General features: G+C 42.9%; 1 protein-coding gene across 4 annotated transcripts in view; it reads right to left on the reverse strand.

The window, feature by feature from the left end:
• The window catches only part of pdm3 (POU-domain protein pdm3), a 110,303-nt gene that overhangs the window by 11,045 nt on the left and 80,351 nt on the right, over window positions 1–18,907 (reverse strand). For all 4 annotated transcript variants that reach the window (XM_089082781.1, XM_011631187.2, XM_011631186.2 and 1 more), the window contains exons 3-6: window positions 3,061–3,241; window positions 2,813–2,971; window positions 2,475–2,666; window positions 483–644 (exon numbers count right to left, since the gene is read on the reverse strand). In XM_089082781.1, coding sequence (XP_088938907.1) covers window positions 483–644; window positions 2,475–2,666; window positions 2,813–2,971; window positions 3,061–3,241 — 694 coding nt within the window. The remainder of the gene's footprint in view (window positions 1–482; window positions 645–2,474; window positions 2,667–2,812; window positions 2,972–3,060; window positions 3,242–18,907) is intronic.

Here is an 18,907-nt window from a genome sequence, read left to right on the forward strand (position 1 = left end):
CTCCAATATTCAGTTATATATTACGAGACTGCTCGGTATCTTAAGAGAACTTAACGCGAAAAAGAACCCCGTCTCCAATGTTTATTACTGCTAGCTGAATTCCTGTCACCCAGATTGCGTTGTTGAATTATTCCGTATTCATAGGATTAAATATTGTATTTATGAACCATTATAGATTTAGCAAATATGAGAGATTATTTATATTCTATATGAATATTTTATTTTATTTTATAAGATGAAAATTATAATAAAATATAAAAATTATAATCTTACGACAAATATATAACAAATATATGACATTTTAAAATAACGAACTGATAAAAATGCATTGAAATATATTTAGCGAGTTATATTGTATGGCTTCGAAGAAAAGGGAATAGATATTCAAATGATGTGTAAAGGCAGATTTATTAAATATATATGTGATTACATCAAACACATGGCATAGGAAAATCTTATAAATAGATTACCGTTAAACTTACCATTGCTCGTAGGCGTATTAAGCATATTTTGCGGTTGAGCTAGAGATTGCAGATTCGCCAGTGTCGTAGAAACGACCTGTCCATTACTGAGCGCCAAGTTCACCATTTGATTATTCGTGACGTGACTGACCGGTATGGTCAAGATGGTTTGGGTAGCGATTCCTAAGAAATGAAAAACATTTTTTCAAAATGCTGTGTCTCCCTGTGAAGTGAAAGACTGTTCCAGGATCGAAGGTGAGGAAAGGCAATGGATTATGGTAGCCATCGAAAATGTTCCATGATCGTATTTCAAATCAATAGATACTTCATTTCCATTATGAACATAGTCCACGCGTCGTTGATCCAGGATGGGTAGTAAAGTTATCAGAGTCTCATAGAGGGATTATTAGGCAACCCATAGGGCAGGTAACCTCGCAGGCTAGCGTAGTTGGCAAACTATTATCGTCATCTTAATAGTGGGTACAGGTACTGGTACTGGACTGCGCTGCGAGAAGGACGCCTAATCATACTTAGAATAGTTTCGGGATTACCTCCAGCTCCGCTAATCTGATTACCCTGTACACGCGCTTAATATGATTACTGATCATGAGTACGTACCCGTGTTGCCACCTACAGCTAAGCTAAGCAAATCCCGTATTCCGAACAGCCATAAAAGTTTCACGTTCTGAGGTAAGGTCAACCGACAATCCGATTAACGTTCAGTTCAAACGTTACCGAATGATAACGCGTTGTCAATACTTTCACTGTTGATTTGCGCTCTCTGACAAGAGTGTAATGATTGGAAAATATTTTGCTTATTCGAATGCGTGGGCGGCCCGCGAATAGCGACATAATATTTGCTTTTCGTTTACGCGTCATCATCTGGAAGCAAAGAATTTTCTTCAACACTTTTAGGAATATCGGAGATTTATTTATATCTGATATGTAGAAGGATTCGGATGATGTTATTTCCATTTTCAACAAGACGCGCATGACCTCCCGTATATTTTAATCTTCGCTGCTTTTTGAGTCTTAATCATTTCATACGACGAATAAAATCTCGGACGGCTATCACTTTGAATAAAGCCATTCCTGCGGACAATAATTTCTATGAACGACAACCTATTGACCGCACTCTCGAGCACTCCTCGACTCATCCTCGCCGACACTCGATGTCTATCAGGGACCAATCGAGCGTTAGTCAGTTACCATCGATTGAGTCGAAAAGCAGTGCAAACATTATTTGCCGCCACGTAACTCGTCATCCTCTACCGCGGCTGGTCCATATCCACGAACTTCAATCCACTTAGGCGGAATCCCAAAGTTCTCCTTCTGCCTCTCGCCCTCTGCCTCCGCCCGCTCTACGCTGTATCTCCATCTCACTCTCTTTCTCTCTTCTACCCTTTCTCTCTCTCTCTCTTTCTCCCTCGATTACTAGAATAGGAACTAGGATAGGAACCTAACTTGGTAGAAACGAAGTTAGCGCGGACCGCAATCGATATAATAGCGGCCGAATCCGCGGAGCTGCGATGTCCAGCCAGTGAGTGCTAGAGTTAGGAGTATGAGGGGAAAAGGACGGACCCGAGAAAGGAGGTAGGATAGGGTGGGATTCGTGAGGTTGGAGAGGGGTAGTGAGACGTTAATTATACATTGAAATTAGTTGCAGAGTTTGCCCTGTGCTCGGCGAGGCAGTCTAGGACCACTAAGTATGGACGACGGACCGGCCTTAGTCCGAGCTCTGGTCAGAGATAGTCGATATTATATTATATATCGGCACATCTTGATTGCACAACATTATGCGCCGGCACAGCGCCGGGTTATGTGTTCCGTCCAGTGGACGCGCGATCATTTTATGCGTGGCAACCGTCGATGGAATTTTGATTGATTGCAATTTCGTTTGTAATCTCGTAGATTGTATTCATCGGCAATCGATATTACAACGATAAGAGAAAAAAGGGTGTCCATTCCATTCGGAGGAAATGTTGAAATTGTAGAGTATCAGGAGTAACTTACCTTGCGAAGTGGGGATAAGAAGCTGAGCTCCTTGAATGCCTTGAACCAATTGACCGGACGTTAGGATGAATTGAGGCATCGCGACCGGTTGCGGTTGAGATAATAGCTGAGGTAACGTTGCCATTGGGGCTGAACTAGGTGGCAAAAGGTGGGGAGCTGCCGTCGTACTCGAGGCTGTTGGTACGGTTCCACCTGGGAGTGAAAATTAACGATTTCACTGCGTTAAATTACTTTTGTCATCTGACACTTGATCCTGATTTTCGATATCGCATATAGCTCCCGCTCGTGTTTTTACATCTAACTACATTTATACAGGAAATTTAATTTGTGCTTCTTACCTGACGAACTGACGGTTAAATTTAACGGAGTATTGATCAACTGATTATTAGTTAATCCCGCTGTCATTCCTTGAAGACCGGCGGCCAATGACGCGACTTGAGGAAGATTTTGCAAATTCGCTAAGTTCTGAAGATTCTGTAGTGTCACCATGCCGGCCACTACGCACAAAATTCCAATGATAAGAAAGCAATGCCAAATACACAAATCGATAAAGTTTTGTATCTGTCTCGAACTGTCTCGCACTTACTTGTCCCGTTTAGGTGAGCTTGTGCAACCGCCGCACGTTTCGCTTGATGAAGATTTTCGGGTGACGGGCTCCGTCGTCTCTTCCGTGAATTCTTCATGTCATCTATCATCATTTGGTGTTCGTGGAGTGCACCACCACCTGTCGCTGGTTCGGGACTTCCAACGCTACTCCTGTCGCTGTCCTGTAACACACACACACACATATATATATATATATATATATATATACATATGTACGATAGATATATAATTGAAATTCAATTACCTTTGATTTATACGATCATATGAGATGAACAATTATAAATCACGAGAAATTCCGTTGGATCGAATTATATGATTTTATAATTATAATAATAGCAATATTATTTAAATGTGTGTGTTATTAAAACGCGAATTTTACTAAGAGATCGGATATCTTTCAGAATTTTTGAAATAAAATGATACGCACTCTACTTTTTCTCGTGAAAATCAATCGAATAGCGACGCAAAGGTTTTAATACAAGTTAACAGTCATTTCCAAAATGACCGAAACATTCAATTATACGCGCGTGGTTCGTTAACGTGCGATGCTTTTTATTGCGGTGGCGCGTTTAACATCGAAAATAGATTAATAATCATTCACAGTTCACATAAATGATACACATTAAAATATTCCATTACAGGTCGGTAGAAGTGAGAAAAAACAATGACAGTAAATTAATGACGATAATTATTGTAATATAATGCACGCGAACCATTGAGTCTTACGACACGTCGGTGATCACTGTCGAATATTAATTTCAATATCACTTACGCGTGGCAATGAAAATTGAACTCGTTTGTATTATCGTGGTGCCGATCCTTGCCCATAAACATAATCCAACAACGCGTACGGGCAAAGTGATTTAGTTATTCACGCTCAATAATACATTTTTGGAATTAACTTGGTCGCCGAGCCGACCGTCCGATTTAATCAATACCAATTTGGCAGAACCGCGCGACATACGGTGCATCGTGACTTTCGAAAATTCTCCCATCGGCAAACAGCCGCAAAAGATTATGCGAGAAGGCGAGAATCGCCGCGCGAAAAAAATATATTAATCACGCGTTTCCCGGTTGCTCCGCTTTCGTGCCTGGCAGATATATAATTCATGCATATTTACGGAATACCATCGGAATAATTAACGAACGCCGGCACATTAAGGCGTGCCGTATATACGTACGTGTGTACGTGTAGCCGAGGTTCTTAGAAGACAATCTAAATTATAATAAATCGATGGAGTATATATGCCGTAATGCTTTACCACCACGAGTGTATATCGACGGTGGTGGTGGCTGTGCCGTGGAGAGTAATGTTACCGGTGCGGCCTCTTTGCATAATGGTATGGAAATATGCCGGAACGTGTATCGCCATAGTTGGATACAGATTAAGCGTTTTAGAGCTTCGACACTCGAGTAATTCGGAAAAAAGAGTTCCCGCGCGGATAACTGGACCCATGAATAAATGGGACTGCTTCTACGGTGGTTATCACTTTACCTTGGAAGTACGACTTCTGTTCTGCTTAGACATATCGACGTAAATATCAAAAAGATTCGACGTGAGATATATGAATAAACGTACTTTAATGTTGTTCAAAGCAGAATAAAATGAAATCTTATGTCAAGAGTTATTATTATTTTTTTCATAATTTTCTTGGAAGTAAAAAATATGAAATCAAGAGTGAATAAAACGATCAAATTCGCAAATATCGAATTAATTGTACTGTCAAAGCATCTCGGTACATTCAGTCTGATATTTTTTTTTCTAAAAAGGGGTATTCTCTGGGTGCGGCTTGTAATCCCGGCTTGAATTTTCGTCAAAGTCGCACAATGGGCCGCGTGCGTCGCTGGTCGAGGCATTTCATTGCATAAAAAATAGATAAAGCCTGGTCGATAGGTAACGAACGAAAATAGGAGGCGCAGAGGGTACGGCAGTTCAATTTTTTTTCACGCAAATTCGTAAATGGCTATACCGCCAGTATAGCCACCCTATATTAAATGGACGAGGCGACGGGGATTAGTTGAATGCACAGGTTCGACCATTTTGCTTGTAAAAGTGCACACGACATACAACCAGGCGTAGAAACATATGTTTATGAGCTTCTAGTATTTCGCATAAATTAATCAATGCCGCAGCATCGCGGCACATAGGGCACAAAGACTTTTGTACTAATCGCTAATTTTTCTATATCTTGTTAAATAATTTTTTATCCATGAAACTAATATCCATACTTTTATCTGTCTATTATATATTATCTATCTATATTTTTATTATATAAAAACTGAAAAATACATTCTACATTTTTTATATACGTTTAATACAAACAACTTTCAAATATTATTTCAAAAGTTCTTTTATATTTGTACATTTTTATAATTCTTTGTTATTATAGATGTATTATCACGGAAGAATACGAAGCGAGTATTGATAGTATTGAGTGATACGTAGTATATCAGAAAAATTGTAATTTGTAATTAGTGACTGCGATTCCTCACTCCATGCCTCAAGATATACGGCAAGATGATTTATCCAAGCACATCGAAGTCATGCCGCCCACGCCATTGGTTTCGCTGACGCCGACGCTTTAAATTCCCTGAGAGAAATCAGTCGCATGATCGATAAAAAATCGTTATCTCGCGTCCATAAGCCATCCCGCTAATGCGAAAAACCGAGGCTGGATCCTCTCCCTCCCGCGAATGGGGCGGACGGTGAACACGAACGGCCAGTGGGAGGCGCGAAAAAAAATACACGGGGCAGAGGAAAGAGGGCGGAGAACGTTCGGTTGGTCGTTGGAAATGCAACAATAAACATTACTTATCGGCACGGGGGTCTCTAACAATGCGTATACGAGGAGAAGCGGCGCGGCTGGTAGCAAAGCGCAAGTTTTTTGCAATAAAGTCATTTCGAGCCGTTTGAGTTATGGGTAATTCCTGTGGAACGCCCGGGCCTCTGCGCTCTAGCTGGCTAGTCCGAGTCCGGTCCATTGATTAGTATTAATGACTTAGCTGCACTCATTTCGCCCGAATAAAAGTAATTGGATTTGGCTTCGACCCCGCGCGGACCGCGCTGTAGTTTGGCGTCGGCGGCGTCGGGCGGCGTCGGCGGCGTCGGCGGTGGCGACGGCAGCGGCTGGCAGAACAAAACTCGTGGGCGCGTGTAAAAATACATTAATATCTGTTTGCGCTTAATAAACGATAGCCGCACTGACTTCAGACTAATGGCCATATTCCGGAATCGGTAATACGCATTTTTATGTTTCTTTCTGAAACGCGGCGCCGCGCCACGCCGCGCCGCGCCGGTTTCATCCCATCTTCGACTGCGGCTGTTTCTGCCCCTGGCGATCGATTTGTCGAGCGGAGTACCGTCAGCCGTTATGAAAATTGAGCGATTTTTTGGCAGGAAAAAAAGTTACGTAGCCGAGCTTTGCTTGGTGGTGGTGGTGGTGGTGTGCTCAAAAGCATGAGTACGAGTGAGAAATATTTAAAGGTTTTTCTAAGTTTTCATATGAATTACAAATCGATTTTTTTGGCAATATTAATTAGTATCAACTAAGACGAAAAGTATCAATGACTCGAATTAAGAATAGAAAAGCTTTTCAAAAAAAGTCAAACATATAACCAAGTGTAAAATGTATTTAAATAAATCAATGATCTGATTCAACTTGATTTCACAAATCTCGCAAATCATTTCAAACGTTCAAACTGTTTAATTCGGTGATTCCATCGATAAAATTTACAATAAACACTCGCTTGTAAATATATTTAAACAGTTGAAAGCTGACTATAAGCTTGATTTAATTCTTGCACATTTTGTTCATATTACATACTAATAATATTGTTTATATATCGCATATTAATTATGCATAATTATCATGCGATCGATAATTATGCGAAATCATTCAATGCGCCACAGGAAGGCACGAAAAGGCAAGAGAACGATGAATTTCCTTCACGATTAAGGATTCTAACGAATCCTGCGGGGGGTCGCAATTATCACGTGGTCATTGCGAAAGGGTGTTATCGGGAGTGGAAATCCAGCGAGACAGTGGCAGAGGGTCTGCTCTCTACACGGAAAGGACAGAATGGAGACAACTAGAGAAAGGTAGACAGAGACAGTTTGACAGAGAGAGAATCATGGAGAGAATCATGGAGGAAAGAGAGGAAGTGAATAAGAGAGAGAGAAAGGAAGGGAGAGAGTAAGAGATAGAATCCGCTCGACCCCTCGGTTCAGGCCGCTTTGTCTGTAAGTGTAATTAGTCCAGGGTGGGGTTCCTGGGAGTCGAGGCTCGGGGATATAAGGGAGGGCAAAAGAAGGGGGGCACAGCGGAGCAACGGGGTGGTTCATCCTGGCCTCCCTCGCCCCGTCGCTATGCCCCACCACCGCCTTATTTATATGCAAATGAGCTTCATTTCGCGATATTAATGTTCCACCCGAGTCGGCCTGCCTCGGCGCGAAAGGGTGCGAGGATACGCGGAAAAGGGTTCGTCCTCCTGCTTCGTATGTGTTTACGACCGCTTCGCCTGCACGGACAGCAGTCGAGTCAAAACGTCAAAAATTGTGACGACTTCAATAGCCAAAAAAGATAACGTTTCGTCTTTCAAAGCGACGCTACATATACGGAGTTTTATGTAAATCAGAATCTATAGTTAATATAAATATAAGGAGTAACAAATTAATCGTCCATAAAATTTTTGAAAAAAAGGATTGTAACATTTCACGTTATACTTATTCGAATAAATTAAAAGCGACTGTCGTCACGCTGCAAATAATTCACCTTACGGTTGCCTCCTCCAGCAAGCCGCGCGATTAATCGCTATAACACGATGACTTGTCAGCCTTCCCGGGCGGATCGAAAATTTCCAACGGCACGCCGACATAGTCCCAAGTCGCGGCACTTACATGGCGCGTAGGTAGTACAGATAATGACCGATTTATCGTAACGAGTGGAGCGTGGCGGCGGGTAGACAGACCCCCATCACGGCCCCACCGGGGTAAATTAACAACAGACAAGCCACTTGAAACATTACCGAGGCTTCCTTGCGAAGCAAGTCGGGGGTGGGCTCGCGCTGTGTTGCCTTACTCAACATAAATTAGGGCCGATAGAAAGGGTAGATTGCAGAATGTTGAGTGTATAACGACCGGCGCGCACTGCCGGTAACGGTGTCTCGAGCATCCGCGCGTCGCGTCTTACTCCTGCGGCGCACGCGAGCCCGAAAAATCCTCCTTGCTGCACGCCACGGGATTTTACACACGCTCGCGCACAAGGAAATTTAAACGCCAATATCTAGACTACAAGGTCCCACGGTTCTAATCGATTTAAACAGATTTTGATATCGAATATTCTTTGAATGAATCCAGCAATAAATCATGATTCGTTTCGCAAATGAATCAGCATTGATTTTCTACGTTAAGGAATAAAGTCGCATATACATGTATATTTATGTAATAATTTGGTTTTATGCTCGTCAATGATTTTGCATCTTCGATGTTAAAATATAATTTGGCGTAGCAAAATGTGATATTGAAGGAGAAAGTGATCGTTACGTTGAACGGTTTCTCCAGTAATGTTGCCTGAGTTTCTTCGAAAAGCTTAATTACGGCGAGTCAGCGAAATAATTCGAAATAGGAGTAAACGTTTGTGCCGACGGTATTTGCATTTAATGGATATTAAAATGAATGACCATCGCTCATTACGAATGCCGCGAGGCGTCCGTGGTAAAATCGTGGGTAATGAAGTCGCGGGGCGAATCTTACTTGTAAATGGATCCTTCATTATATCCAGATACAGTTCTTTGAGGAATGCGTTCTAACGACTGTGTTCGGACACGCTGCTAAGGAATTTATGAGAATTTCTCACTGTAATATTGAAACTGCGACGTAATCGTCTCTAAAAACGTATCGCTGAATTATCAAGTGAATATGCAGTCCGCCCAAATCGAAATTTTATTCCAATCTTTGATCTTAGTTTAGATTTATAGATTCTAAAGGATTATGATAAAGATTTATTTTATATGAATTGAACCTCTCCATAGCATCTGGAAACGAATGATTTCTCACTGAATTTGTCTATAATTTTAGAATTTTGTGATTCTAAATAGTAGCTATAAATATCAAATAATATGAAAAGAAATCAGTATGACTATTCAAAGTGTTGAAAGAAATATAAAAATGCTAAATGAGGTCGAAAGTAAGAGAAAGATTTTGACTCGGGATGGTCTCGATCGGTTGTTATATTTTTGATTCACGAAGTTCATTTACGCCACTACAAATTCGACTACCCACTGTGCAGACAATGAAACACGCTGTTAAGGAAAAAGAATAATGTTCTTGAATATATTTTGCATTGACACGCAAGCACGCAAAGTGTTATTTCACAATATTTTTCCTCCTCCTTGATCAGGGCTACAAGCAGTTGGAGCAATCTATTCCGGGTATTCTTCACGACGAGCATCTTAATGCGCACGAGTCGTAAACCGTGCGGACGTGGTGTAAATCTATTCGTACCGTCGTTGTTTAGCTCGGTCTGTGCCCTAAGAGAGGGTGGTCGGTCGAAGCAGAAAGAGAAGGAGGACGGGGACAACGCCGGGGGGTGGTGGTTGAGTGAGAGAATCGGAGGTGGGTCGACCGATGCATGAATATACATGACCTTACCACCAACCCTTACACCGCAACGGGGCTCTGCTTACATTATTGTATATCTAATTCCGCGGATGGTTCTCAAAATTTGCCGAACGTTACACGACGACGTCGCGCCGCGTCGTTTGCCGACGTCCGGTTGAGAATCACTGCCGGCTCACGACATTATGCAGGCAGTCTACATATTATACATTCGGACTGGGATTCAATTAAGTTTGGTTAGACCAAGTCCCGCGGCCCTCTCCCGCATCCGGTCTGTACTTCCTTTCTCCGACTCACGCCCGCAGAGGTGTTTCGAATAGCGCGTATTTTTGGTATAGTCGATATTGTTGTCAAATAGTATTTTCGTCGAGAGATTGTCGTTAGATGTTCCATTTGATTTTGAAGATTACGACGAAGATTACTTTATTACAAAAAAGAATGGTTTGTGTATTAATACAAAAAAATATTTATTTTGTAAATATAATAAACACGTTAATAACACTTAATGTGTAAGTGTAGCACAGACATCCGGTATAAAGTAACGTGGTATTATGCAATAAAGTCTCGTTGTGTTGCCGTCGTGTCTCTTGAATTTCTCATTGTAAGAAAATCCTGGAATCCAGTGTTGGAATTTAACGGAATTGCGACGGAGACCGAATTACAGTCTCATTCAGTCGAAATCATGATTATCCATCAGCCGACTCAATCATAGCCGAATCCGTCCTCGCGACATAAGCAGCAAGAGCGTTTGACATTTGGCGGGCGTAACCAGCCGTGGCAATAAGGTTAATTGAAATACGTCAAGTATAGCACGTAGCGCTGAGAATACTTATACAAGTCGATCGTCGGTGCGCTGCACCAGTTCAAGACACGCACACGCTCGTGACACACTTCGATATATACTACTGGATGGGTAATTAGCGGAACCACGTGGTGCAGTCACGACACAAGTAGACGTACGGACGAGAGCGCCGGCAAGTGCGTGAGCGCTCGTCGAAAAGGATGACGGATAAGTCGCGGAGGGATGGAGATCATGTAAGGGCGGATTAGAAGGGGCACGAGGGCGGCTGGCGCGTAACAGGCAGGAAAGCGAAGGGACGCTATAATAATGACGGAAAATTGCGCGTTTCCATGTTACGTGGCGCAGATCATCGGCACTTAATTTAATTCGATTGCGATACAGTTCAATAATTCGATTAATTAAAAAATATTGCACAGCCGCCCAGCCGACTCGATTGACTGCCATGCATTCCACTTCGTGAGAAGCGCAAGGTCTTCGGACGGACTCTCCCCTTTGAGCGCCTCTGATTAAGAGGACTGGTACATCGACGATGCAGAGTTCAACTAATAGCTCCGAAACGCACTCCCCTCGATGCTGCCGCATCATTTGTAATTATTTGATTATTAACGATCGATATTGCCAAAAATTCCCCTAACGGCACTTCACATCGGCGATTTTTTATTGCGCTTCAGTTACATTGTTACGCGGATCGGACAACTACTCTTCATCTGTGTTCCCCCGAAGTCCGTCTAGACGCGATATATACTTGACTTGTAAAAATTTTATTAACGAATATTAATGGAAAACTGGTGCTTTTAGCATTTAATAGTTAAAAAAAAAAGAGAATTATCATGTTTATGATTACCCTTGCTGTATAAGACACTCTTTCAATATTTAATTAGAGTTTATCCAGATTATTTCCTATTTCTCGCAATTTTTGCGGTTGAGAACATCGATGTGCAAGTTAAAGTTGGAAAAAGTTGCAGATAAGTGAACAGTGATATCGTTGTGATAGTAATTTTATAGAAAATAGAAAAAAAAACAACAACTACTTACACATTGACGAATGCGAAATAAAACTAGAAAATGAAAATTTGTAATTATTGATCAGATTATGATCGAGTTTAAAAGTGGCGTTACGCACAATAGTCAATATTTGAGAATATGTCCCAGCATACCATTGCTATATCAATGTTTAATTAAAAACAAATGGCGTAGTGACGTCTATCTCCGGATTACTTTCTATTAGCTAATTAATTACGCCATATCGATATCTCTCCCGCTATTTCATTAATATGAGGATAACGACATAATAATGCGACTGCCACGTCACGCGATGCTCCGTGACGGTTTTCTGGAAATTCGAAAACATGTTGGTAATCACACGTTAGATTTGCTATACTTAAAAATAGCTGACGACGCCGCGCCGTGGAGGAGCATTCGGGAATGTTATAATCCCGGCGCGGTGTCATAATGATAATAACAACGCGTTAATTAAACTCGCTGATTTATGCGCCTTTCATATTGTAATTGCTCACCGAACTCGAGTCGAGACGCAGAAAGCGAGCGCGCAGCTATGGTCTCGGGCGATCTCTCGCTCGGAGAGCTGAGATAATGCGAACGAATTAATGAGTCAAGGCGCAATTAATATCGACCACTCGCCCTCGCCGTCTAGCAGCAAAACCTCAACGTTATCTTCACCTTCGCGCTGCGAGAAAGAAAGGACGCCGGAGAAACGGAAAGATGAGTGCGGATTTTCGCAATTTTTTTTCTACGTGTAATCGTGATAGCACGGCGGGAGGTATTCGCTCCTAGGATAAAGTGCGAGTTTCATTCGCGCAAATTGCGTATTCTCCTTTCGCTGCCCAATTCAGTTCAAGAGTCTCGAATACAATTTGTTACGATTTAACGTTGGCCGCGGGGGGAAAAGCGGGCAGACGCAAATCGCTTATTTACATCGTGAACGGTGTAATACGCACGCGCTGGAGGCCATATTTAGTTTACCAACCCGTGGGTATAATGTCTTTTTAGGTACGTTAATTAACAGTATTCATTTTGCACAAAGGTTTCTAATTACGCACTGTACGGAGCCATAGACTTAGTGCCGCCTCCGCCATGGAAATGTTATGTCCTTTCTCACGTCGAGGTCTGGATATCACGACGTTGACGTCAGAGGGGTGCCATGGGTGTAAGGCCGAGCGTCCTCCGGACCGATTTTCGGCGAAGATCGCCATCGATATCGATCTAACTAGAGTTCCTTTCCGACATTTGCAAGATTCGACGCTGCTGGTCACGGACGAGAACCCAACACGGTCGGCCGTCACATTGCGGGTCAATACTTGTCCAGCCGCTTCAGTTAGCAGTCGCATTAATTAATTATAATTAAGTTTTAGTTGACGCGGCCGTAGAGCGGAGCGGGGTAAGCAAGGCAGGTAGCTACGCGACTCGCATTTTGAGCATTACCGATATTATGCAGATTTCACCCCCTTTCACCGCCTGGGTGTACCATCCGCCTTTCCCTCCCGTTTCTGCCACTGCCTCTCCTTCACCTTACAACATCACCCCAACCATCGCATCCCCGCCACTCCGGCCGTCCTCACCCTCTCTCCAAGACACGCTCGCTCCTCGTGCCACTTGCCAAGCGAGTCGGAGAATGAATTATTTACTTATTTACGGTACGAAACTAGCGAGCGGCTCGTTACTTACCTATAGACAGTCGAATTAAAACACCAAGGTTGAAATCGCACATCCGTGAATGAGGATCAATGAAGTTTGTTTGTGTACGACGCACCTCCTAATTTTATAACAAATCTTGACGCGACTTTTCAAAAAGCACTAGTAATTAAATTGGGTTAATAATATTTGTTAATAATTTTCTAAAGCGCGTTTCGTATCTGTTATATCGGAACCGTTGATTTTGAAACGCGCGGACGCTTCGATGAAAATTTTCTTCTGTAAAGAAAATTTTCATGACCAGTCGAGTGCGGAAGAGTGAGGAATAGGACGCGCCCTACGGCCACGACTTCCGTCTTTCGCGAATGGTTTTGGCAAGAGATTGCTGAAACGACGTCAGGCATAGTCCTGAACGGCGGCAACTGCACGTCGCCGTAAGAAGCTGTTAATCTTCGGTAATAAACTGTATTTTCATTATAATACGGCATGAATATGCAACGGCGATAATGGCCTTAATATCCCGGCATGCATCTTCCTGTGCTTTACGAGCTGAGCCTCCTCTGCCGGAATTTGAGGCGTACTCACAGTGGATTTTGCGACGACGTTACTGCCGCCGCTACTGCCGTCGCTCTCAAGAAGATCTTCTGAGCAACAACGCACACTCGCGATCTTCTTCTCGTGGCCGCAGACGAAACGGGCTCATCATTTCGTCATTTATTCAGATTACGATTGTCTACGATAACGCGCGGCCATGCAACGAGTTGCTCCGTTTCATTGTTTAAAACAATCTGATGACACATATTTTCAGCATATGTATGTTACATATTTAAAACCTAACTTTAAAATTAAATTAAATGTTTGTGGACGTAGACGTTTATCGATTTAAGATTACGATTTAGATTCTCCTGCCAGTCCCAAAATGACTAATAAAAATTAATTAATATCGAATAAAATCCAAAATATTGACGTGGAGACGACGCGTTATATTTTTGCGGGAGGAATACTCCATCTCTCTCACGATATAGAAATAAAGGACCGCGCTCGATCGAGAATCCGAGCTTGTAATGGGTGCGATACGTTACGCATCGCCGTTAATGCGAGTCGACTTAATGTAAGCAGCGAGCGAAGGAATAATAGTGGCCTAGCCTATGGACATTCATTTATCTTAGTTTATTGCCAGCTGCGAGGAAACAAACACCGCTAGAATACGCAACGACGCGCCATTAACCCCTCGGTCGCTCTGCCAACCTGAGCTTAACGGTATGTCGCGCACTTTTGCCCCGTACAGAGTTCGCCCCCTCACGTCCGATGACGACTGAACGATACATCGTCGTTAACGTTGCTTCGTCGTCATGCCGATGCCGCTTGCGGAGACCGCGCGATATCCTGATTGTTTTAATCCTTTCGAGTGAACGGGATAACGAACGAGACCAAACATTTGCTTTCGTTATTCGTATTCGTATCTGAACAAAATGAATCGAACTTAAAAGAGCTATCTCCGCTATAGTTTGCGCAGGATACAGCAAACATAAGCCCGATTGCATTGATAGTCGTTTACTTGAATCATATCGTGATTTGAATAGGATAGTTTGATACGTAAAGGGAAGATATCTCTCCTTCTCGATTTTGTCTAAAAACATCACATTACTTTAATATTAATTTATTACAAAAATTGCTGCTCACATTTTTATCTTTAATCGCGCTGACTTTATATAGTTATATACCGATTAACTCTCCGCACTCTTTATACTCTTTTTCTCTTCAAAGTTTATTTCCACAATTCTGCTTTGCGCTCTCTACCTCTCTTTCTTACTCCACTCCACGCTCAGTAAACATTTTTCTAATTCTTGTAATTAATGACGCGAGAGTTCTGTGTTGGAATTTTTTTTGTTATTTTCTCACTTATTTTCTCGCTATTTAGGTCTAGATTCATACGTTACGATGCGTATATCTATAAGAATTTTGTCATTGTAATGAAGAAAAAAATGATATGATGACTATGAAAACGGGAAGAGATTCCGTAGGATAACTCCGGCGGAAAACCGAGACGAAATCGGATACCGATCGACCAAACTGCGCGTAATTAGCGTAGCGCGGACCAAGCGCTGTTTTCTAGTGAAACAAATTAGACCGTTGTGTCGCACGAACGAATAAATTTAGAGAATGTTTCGCACCGAACAAAAAAACAAAAAAAAAAAAGAGTAGCGAGAGAAGCGAGCGCGAGCGAGAGTAGGTGGATACTGGAGGAAAAAAATTCGAGAGGGTAAAAATGTTTCTGGCATGGTGTATAATGGACGCATTGCGCGCGAATATAATGAGATTTTACAGTGCAATTCACATAAAGCATCGGAAACAACAAAAGACTGGAGTAGAGGGGAGGAGCGCGATAAAAATGCCTGCGCCTAAACACATTATTTCTACCCCATCCTCGCGTGCATTCACCACGCGACGCTCCCGATCTCCGACCGTCGACTCTCGCCGCCCCATTATCATTCCCCGGACTATTTTTCGCCCCCACTTTGAAACTTCGCATTACGCGAAAATACAATGATGCATAAGGGATGGCAATACCTAATTCAGTAATTTTTCAATCGTTTGACATCTCACGTGAATTCTCTTCGATCATCACGGTGTTGAAATTTCTCCAAAGTATCGCTATCTTGTACTTATTTTTATCTATTTTTTTTCTCAGTGAAACATTTCCGGTCCTTCGACCCTGAATAGCCTTTGAACGTTGTCGAATACCGATGGTTGAAAGCGAACGAACAAACCGAACGAGAAAAGAAGAGAGAGAGAGAGAGAGAGAAAGAGAGATGGTGAAAGAAAATTGAGCCGAGAGAGAGAAAGCGAGAGAAAGCGAGGGACGCGATAGAAGCAATCGCGGCGGGGAACGAGTGAGAGAGGCGGAAGGAGACAAAAAAATTGGAGGGTGCGTTTGGTCGCGCCGATAAATTTTGAATGCACCTACTGCCGTCGGGAGAATTAGTAGCCTGTTGGTAATGATCAAAAAAAATTATAAACAAAAGATTCCACGGATGGCGAGCCTTTTTCGTGGATCAGCGAGGCAAGCGGAGCGCTTGCGAAAAGCTTTGACGGTTCCCGACCTGGCCGACATGGCTCTCATTGCCGGCCAAACCTACGACGCTATATTTAAAAATCGGCGCGCTCTCCCGGAAACTTTCACTACAAAGAGAAGGGGCCAACCGTTTATACATCGGGTTTATTAAAATCGTGCGCTCGCGGATGAACTATAGCCAAGCGAACGTACACCGAGGGTCTGGCCACTTTGATTCGATCTCTCGTTCAAATTTTCGTGCAGGGGAAGGCATAACTCCTTCAATCGCCCCAAATTTCGTTGGAACGTCGAGGATTATTCCGCAAATGTATACACGGCAACGCTCTTTGTCTTTTCCCCGCTGTGCATCACCGCTGGATTCGCGCTCGACCACGTTGATGAATTCGTCAATATCATTTATTACGGAGGGGGACAATACGCCACCGCCAATTCGCGTGCCTGATGCACCATAAAGGATCGCGGCAACAGCAGCAACCGTCCGTGCGCGCGACTCGACACTTTCGAGCGGTTGTGCAATAATGGGCCTGCTCTTTAATAATGCGAGCGTTACGAGAATTCGTAATCAAACCAGATGGCACACAGAGACGCGCGTCAGCTCCGGCCAGCGCGAATGGCGCGGAGCACGAAAAAGAGAGACGGAGCGAGAGAGGAGGGGCGGGACCGGAGAAAGAGAAGGGAAAAAATAATACGCTATCACATTGACGAAATCATTGATATAACGGCAGTCTCGCATTATATAAGCGCCGGCTTTATACGCAAGTTCCCGCTGATGCGAGTCGCGCGTCCACCCTGACGCGAGTGGAAGCTGACATCACGTGCTCTACGGAGAGATTCATTATTTTTAATTAAACAAAATAATAATACGCTTATTAATTGATTAATTAAACATCACGCATGCATTACGCTCCTCCATCAATAGTACCGTCATTTAATCCACCCCTCGAGCCTTTGGACGCCGGCTGCTTGTTAAGCTGACTTTTACCCTCGCAGCTTTATTAGCCCGTATCGATACGAGAGGGAACGAGAAAAGAAACGAAAAACAGATAAACGACACGATCAGTATGTGTATAACAAGTTTGTCTAACTCCTTAGAATTTCTCACCTTTTTATTTGCATCATCAAACCGTTCTTCCTACTAACTTTCCAAGCTAATTGAACACGATAAATGGATATGACACACATGTGTTCTACGCGATACGTATTTTCCTGAACTAGATTCTGTGCCCTTTCATCCATTTTTTGTTTCACTCGATGAAACAATGGGAAAACATTTTACTTTTCCTTCAGCGAGTAAAAAACTTGAACAGGTCTGGATTATATAATTTTGTAGTCATCTTTGCGCGTTCAAGCATCGCATTGCTCAAGAAAAATCACTGTGCCAAAAGCAACGGCAGTTCTTTAATGTAAAAGCGCATAATGCGGTCTCGCAGCGAGCGGACGCGCGTAAGCGCGACACGCGCGAAGTACATAAACTTCCTGGCGCAAAAGCGAAGCTAGAAAACCGTGCAAGTTGCGGTGGCGAATGCGATATAAAACGCCTTTGTCTTGCAAAAACCCGCAGACGTATATCATGCGAGCCCAGGCCGCGGGCATTGTTTTACTCTCGCATAATTACTGCGAGTCACGTTTTAAAGTTGAATTTCACCTAAATAAAGCTTAATATTATTATCGCGGGCGCAGCCGAGGCGCTGCCTGCCATTATGAACCAGTTACACTCTCAAATATCGTTACGCCGCATGATCGTTTTCGCGATATTAAGTGCGGTGCCGGGTTTTTCCAGTGTTTTTCGTGCGGTGTCGACCGCGACCGGCGTTAATTAGATGCAAGGTGTGGACGTACCTTGCCCCGGGCTACCACGTGCTTTTGACGTTAACTTCGTGATGCCTTTGCTCGTTAACGACGATGATGTATGTTGGAACCGTTTAAAACTCTGCTGAAACGTCGCACGCTCTCTCTGTGAAACTCGGTTCGAAAATATTTCGGACTTGCGATGAGGAATTTAACGAGCGGTTTTATCGCACTCCCGGAAAGATCTCCTTAACTTCGCGTACGGCGTACGGGAATAAAACATGCGATGGGACAAGTTAACATTTTATTATATTTTTGTAATTCGATACTCGTACTTACGTATGTACGTATGTACGTGTTTCTTCTATTACTTAATGCTATTGTTTTTAATTTTCCATTATGTCGCTAATGAATAATAATCTTTGAATTCCTGAGAAACATAACAATTTATCATCGCGTATCCGAAACTGGTCGCTCGACTATCGACAAAATCGCCGGCCATGGAGGAATCACGCGGAAAAATGACACCATTCTCTGGCTTGTAAAATAAATCCGTGAACATTAAAAAATCCATCCGCTGCGTATTTCCATGAGTATCACGAGCGGCGCTGGCATACTCAATTTCCCTTTCCTTGTATTCGATACATTTCGCTTCCCCGCAGGAGACGACGTATTCGTACGTCACGCTCGAAATAAACGTCAGTTATCGACAATGATCCAGCGTTACGCGTGTGTGGGCTCATTCCTACGTATCATTTCACGTCATCGCCCTGTATAACGCGTGATAGCACCGTAATTTTGCGTTATGCGTTTACCGGCGCGAACCGTCGAAAATAAAAAAAAAAAAAAGAAAAAAATGGGAAAAATTAGACACCGCTCGTTCGTAGACACGT

Source organism: Pogonomyrmex barbatus, unplaced genomic scaffold (genome assembly GCF_055798465.1).
Source record: "Pogonomyrmex barbatus isolate J1 unplaced genomic scaffold, ASM5579846v1 scaffold6, whole genome shotgun sequence".
NCBI classification, from domain to species: Eukaryota; Metazoa; Arthropoda; class Insecta; order Hymenoptera; family Formicidae; genus Pogonomyrmex; species Pogonomyrmex barbatus.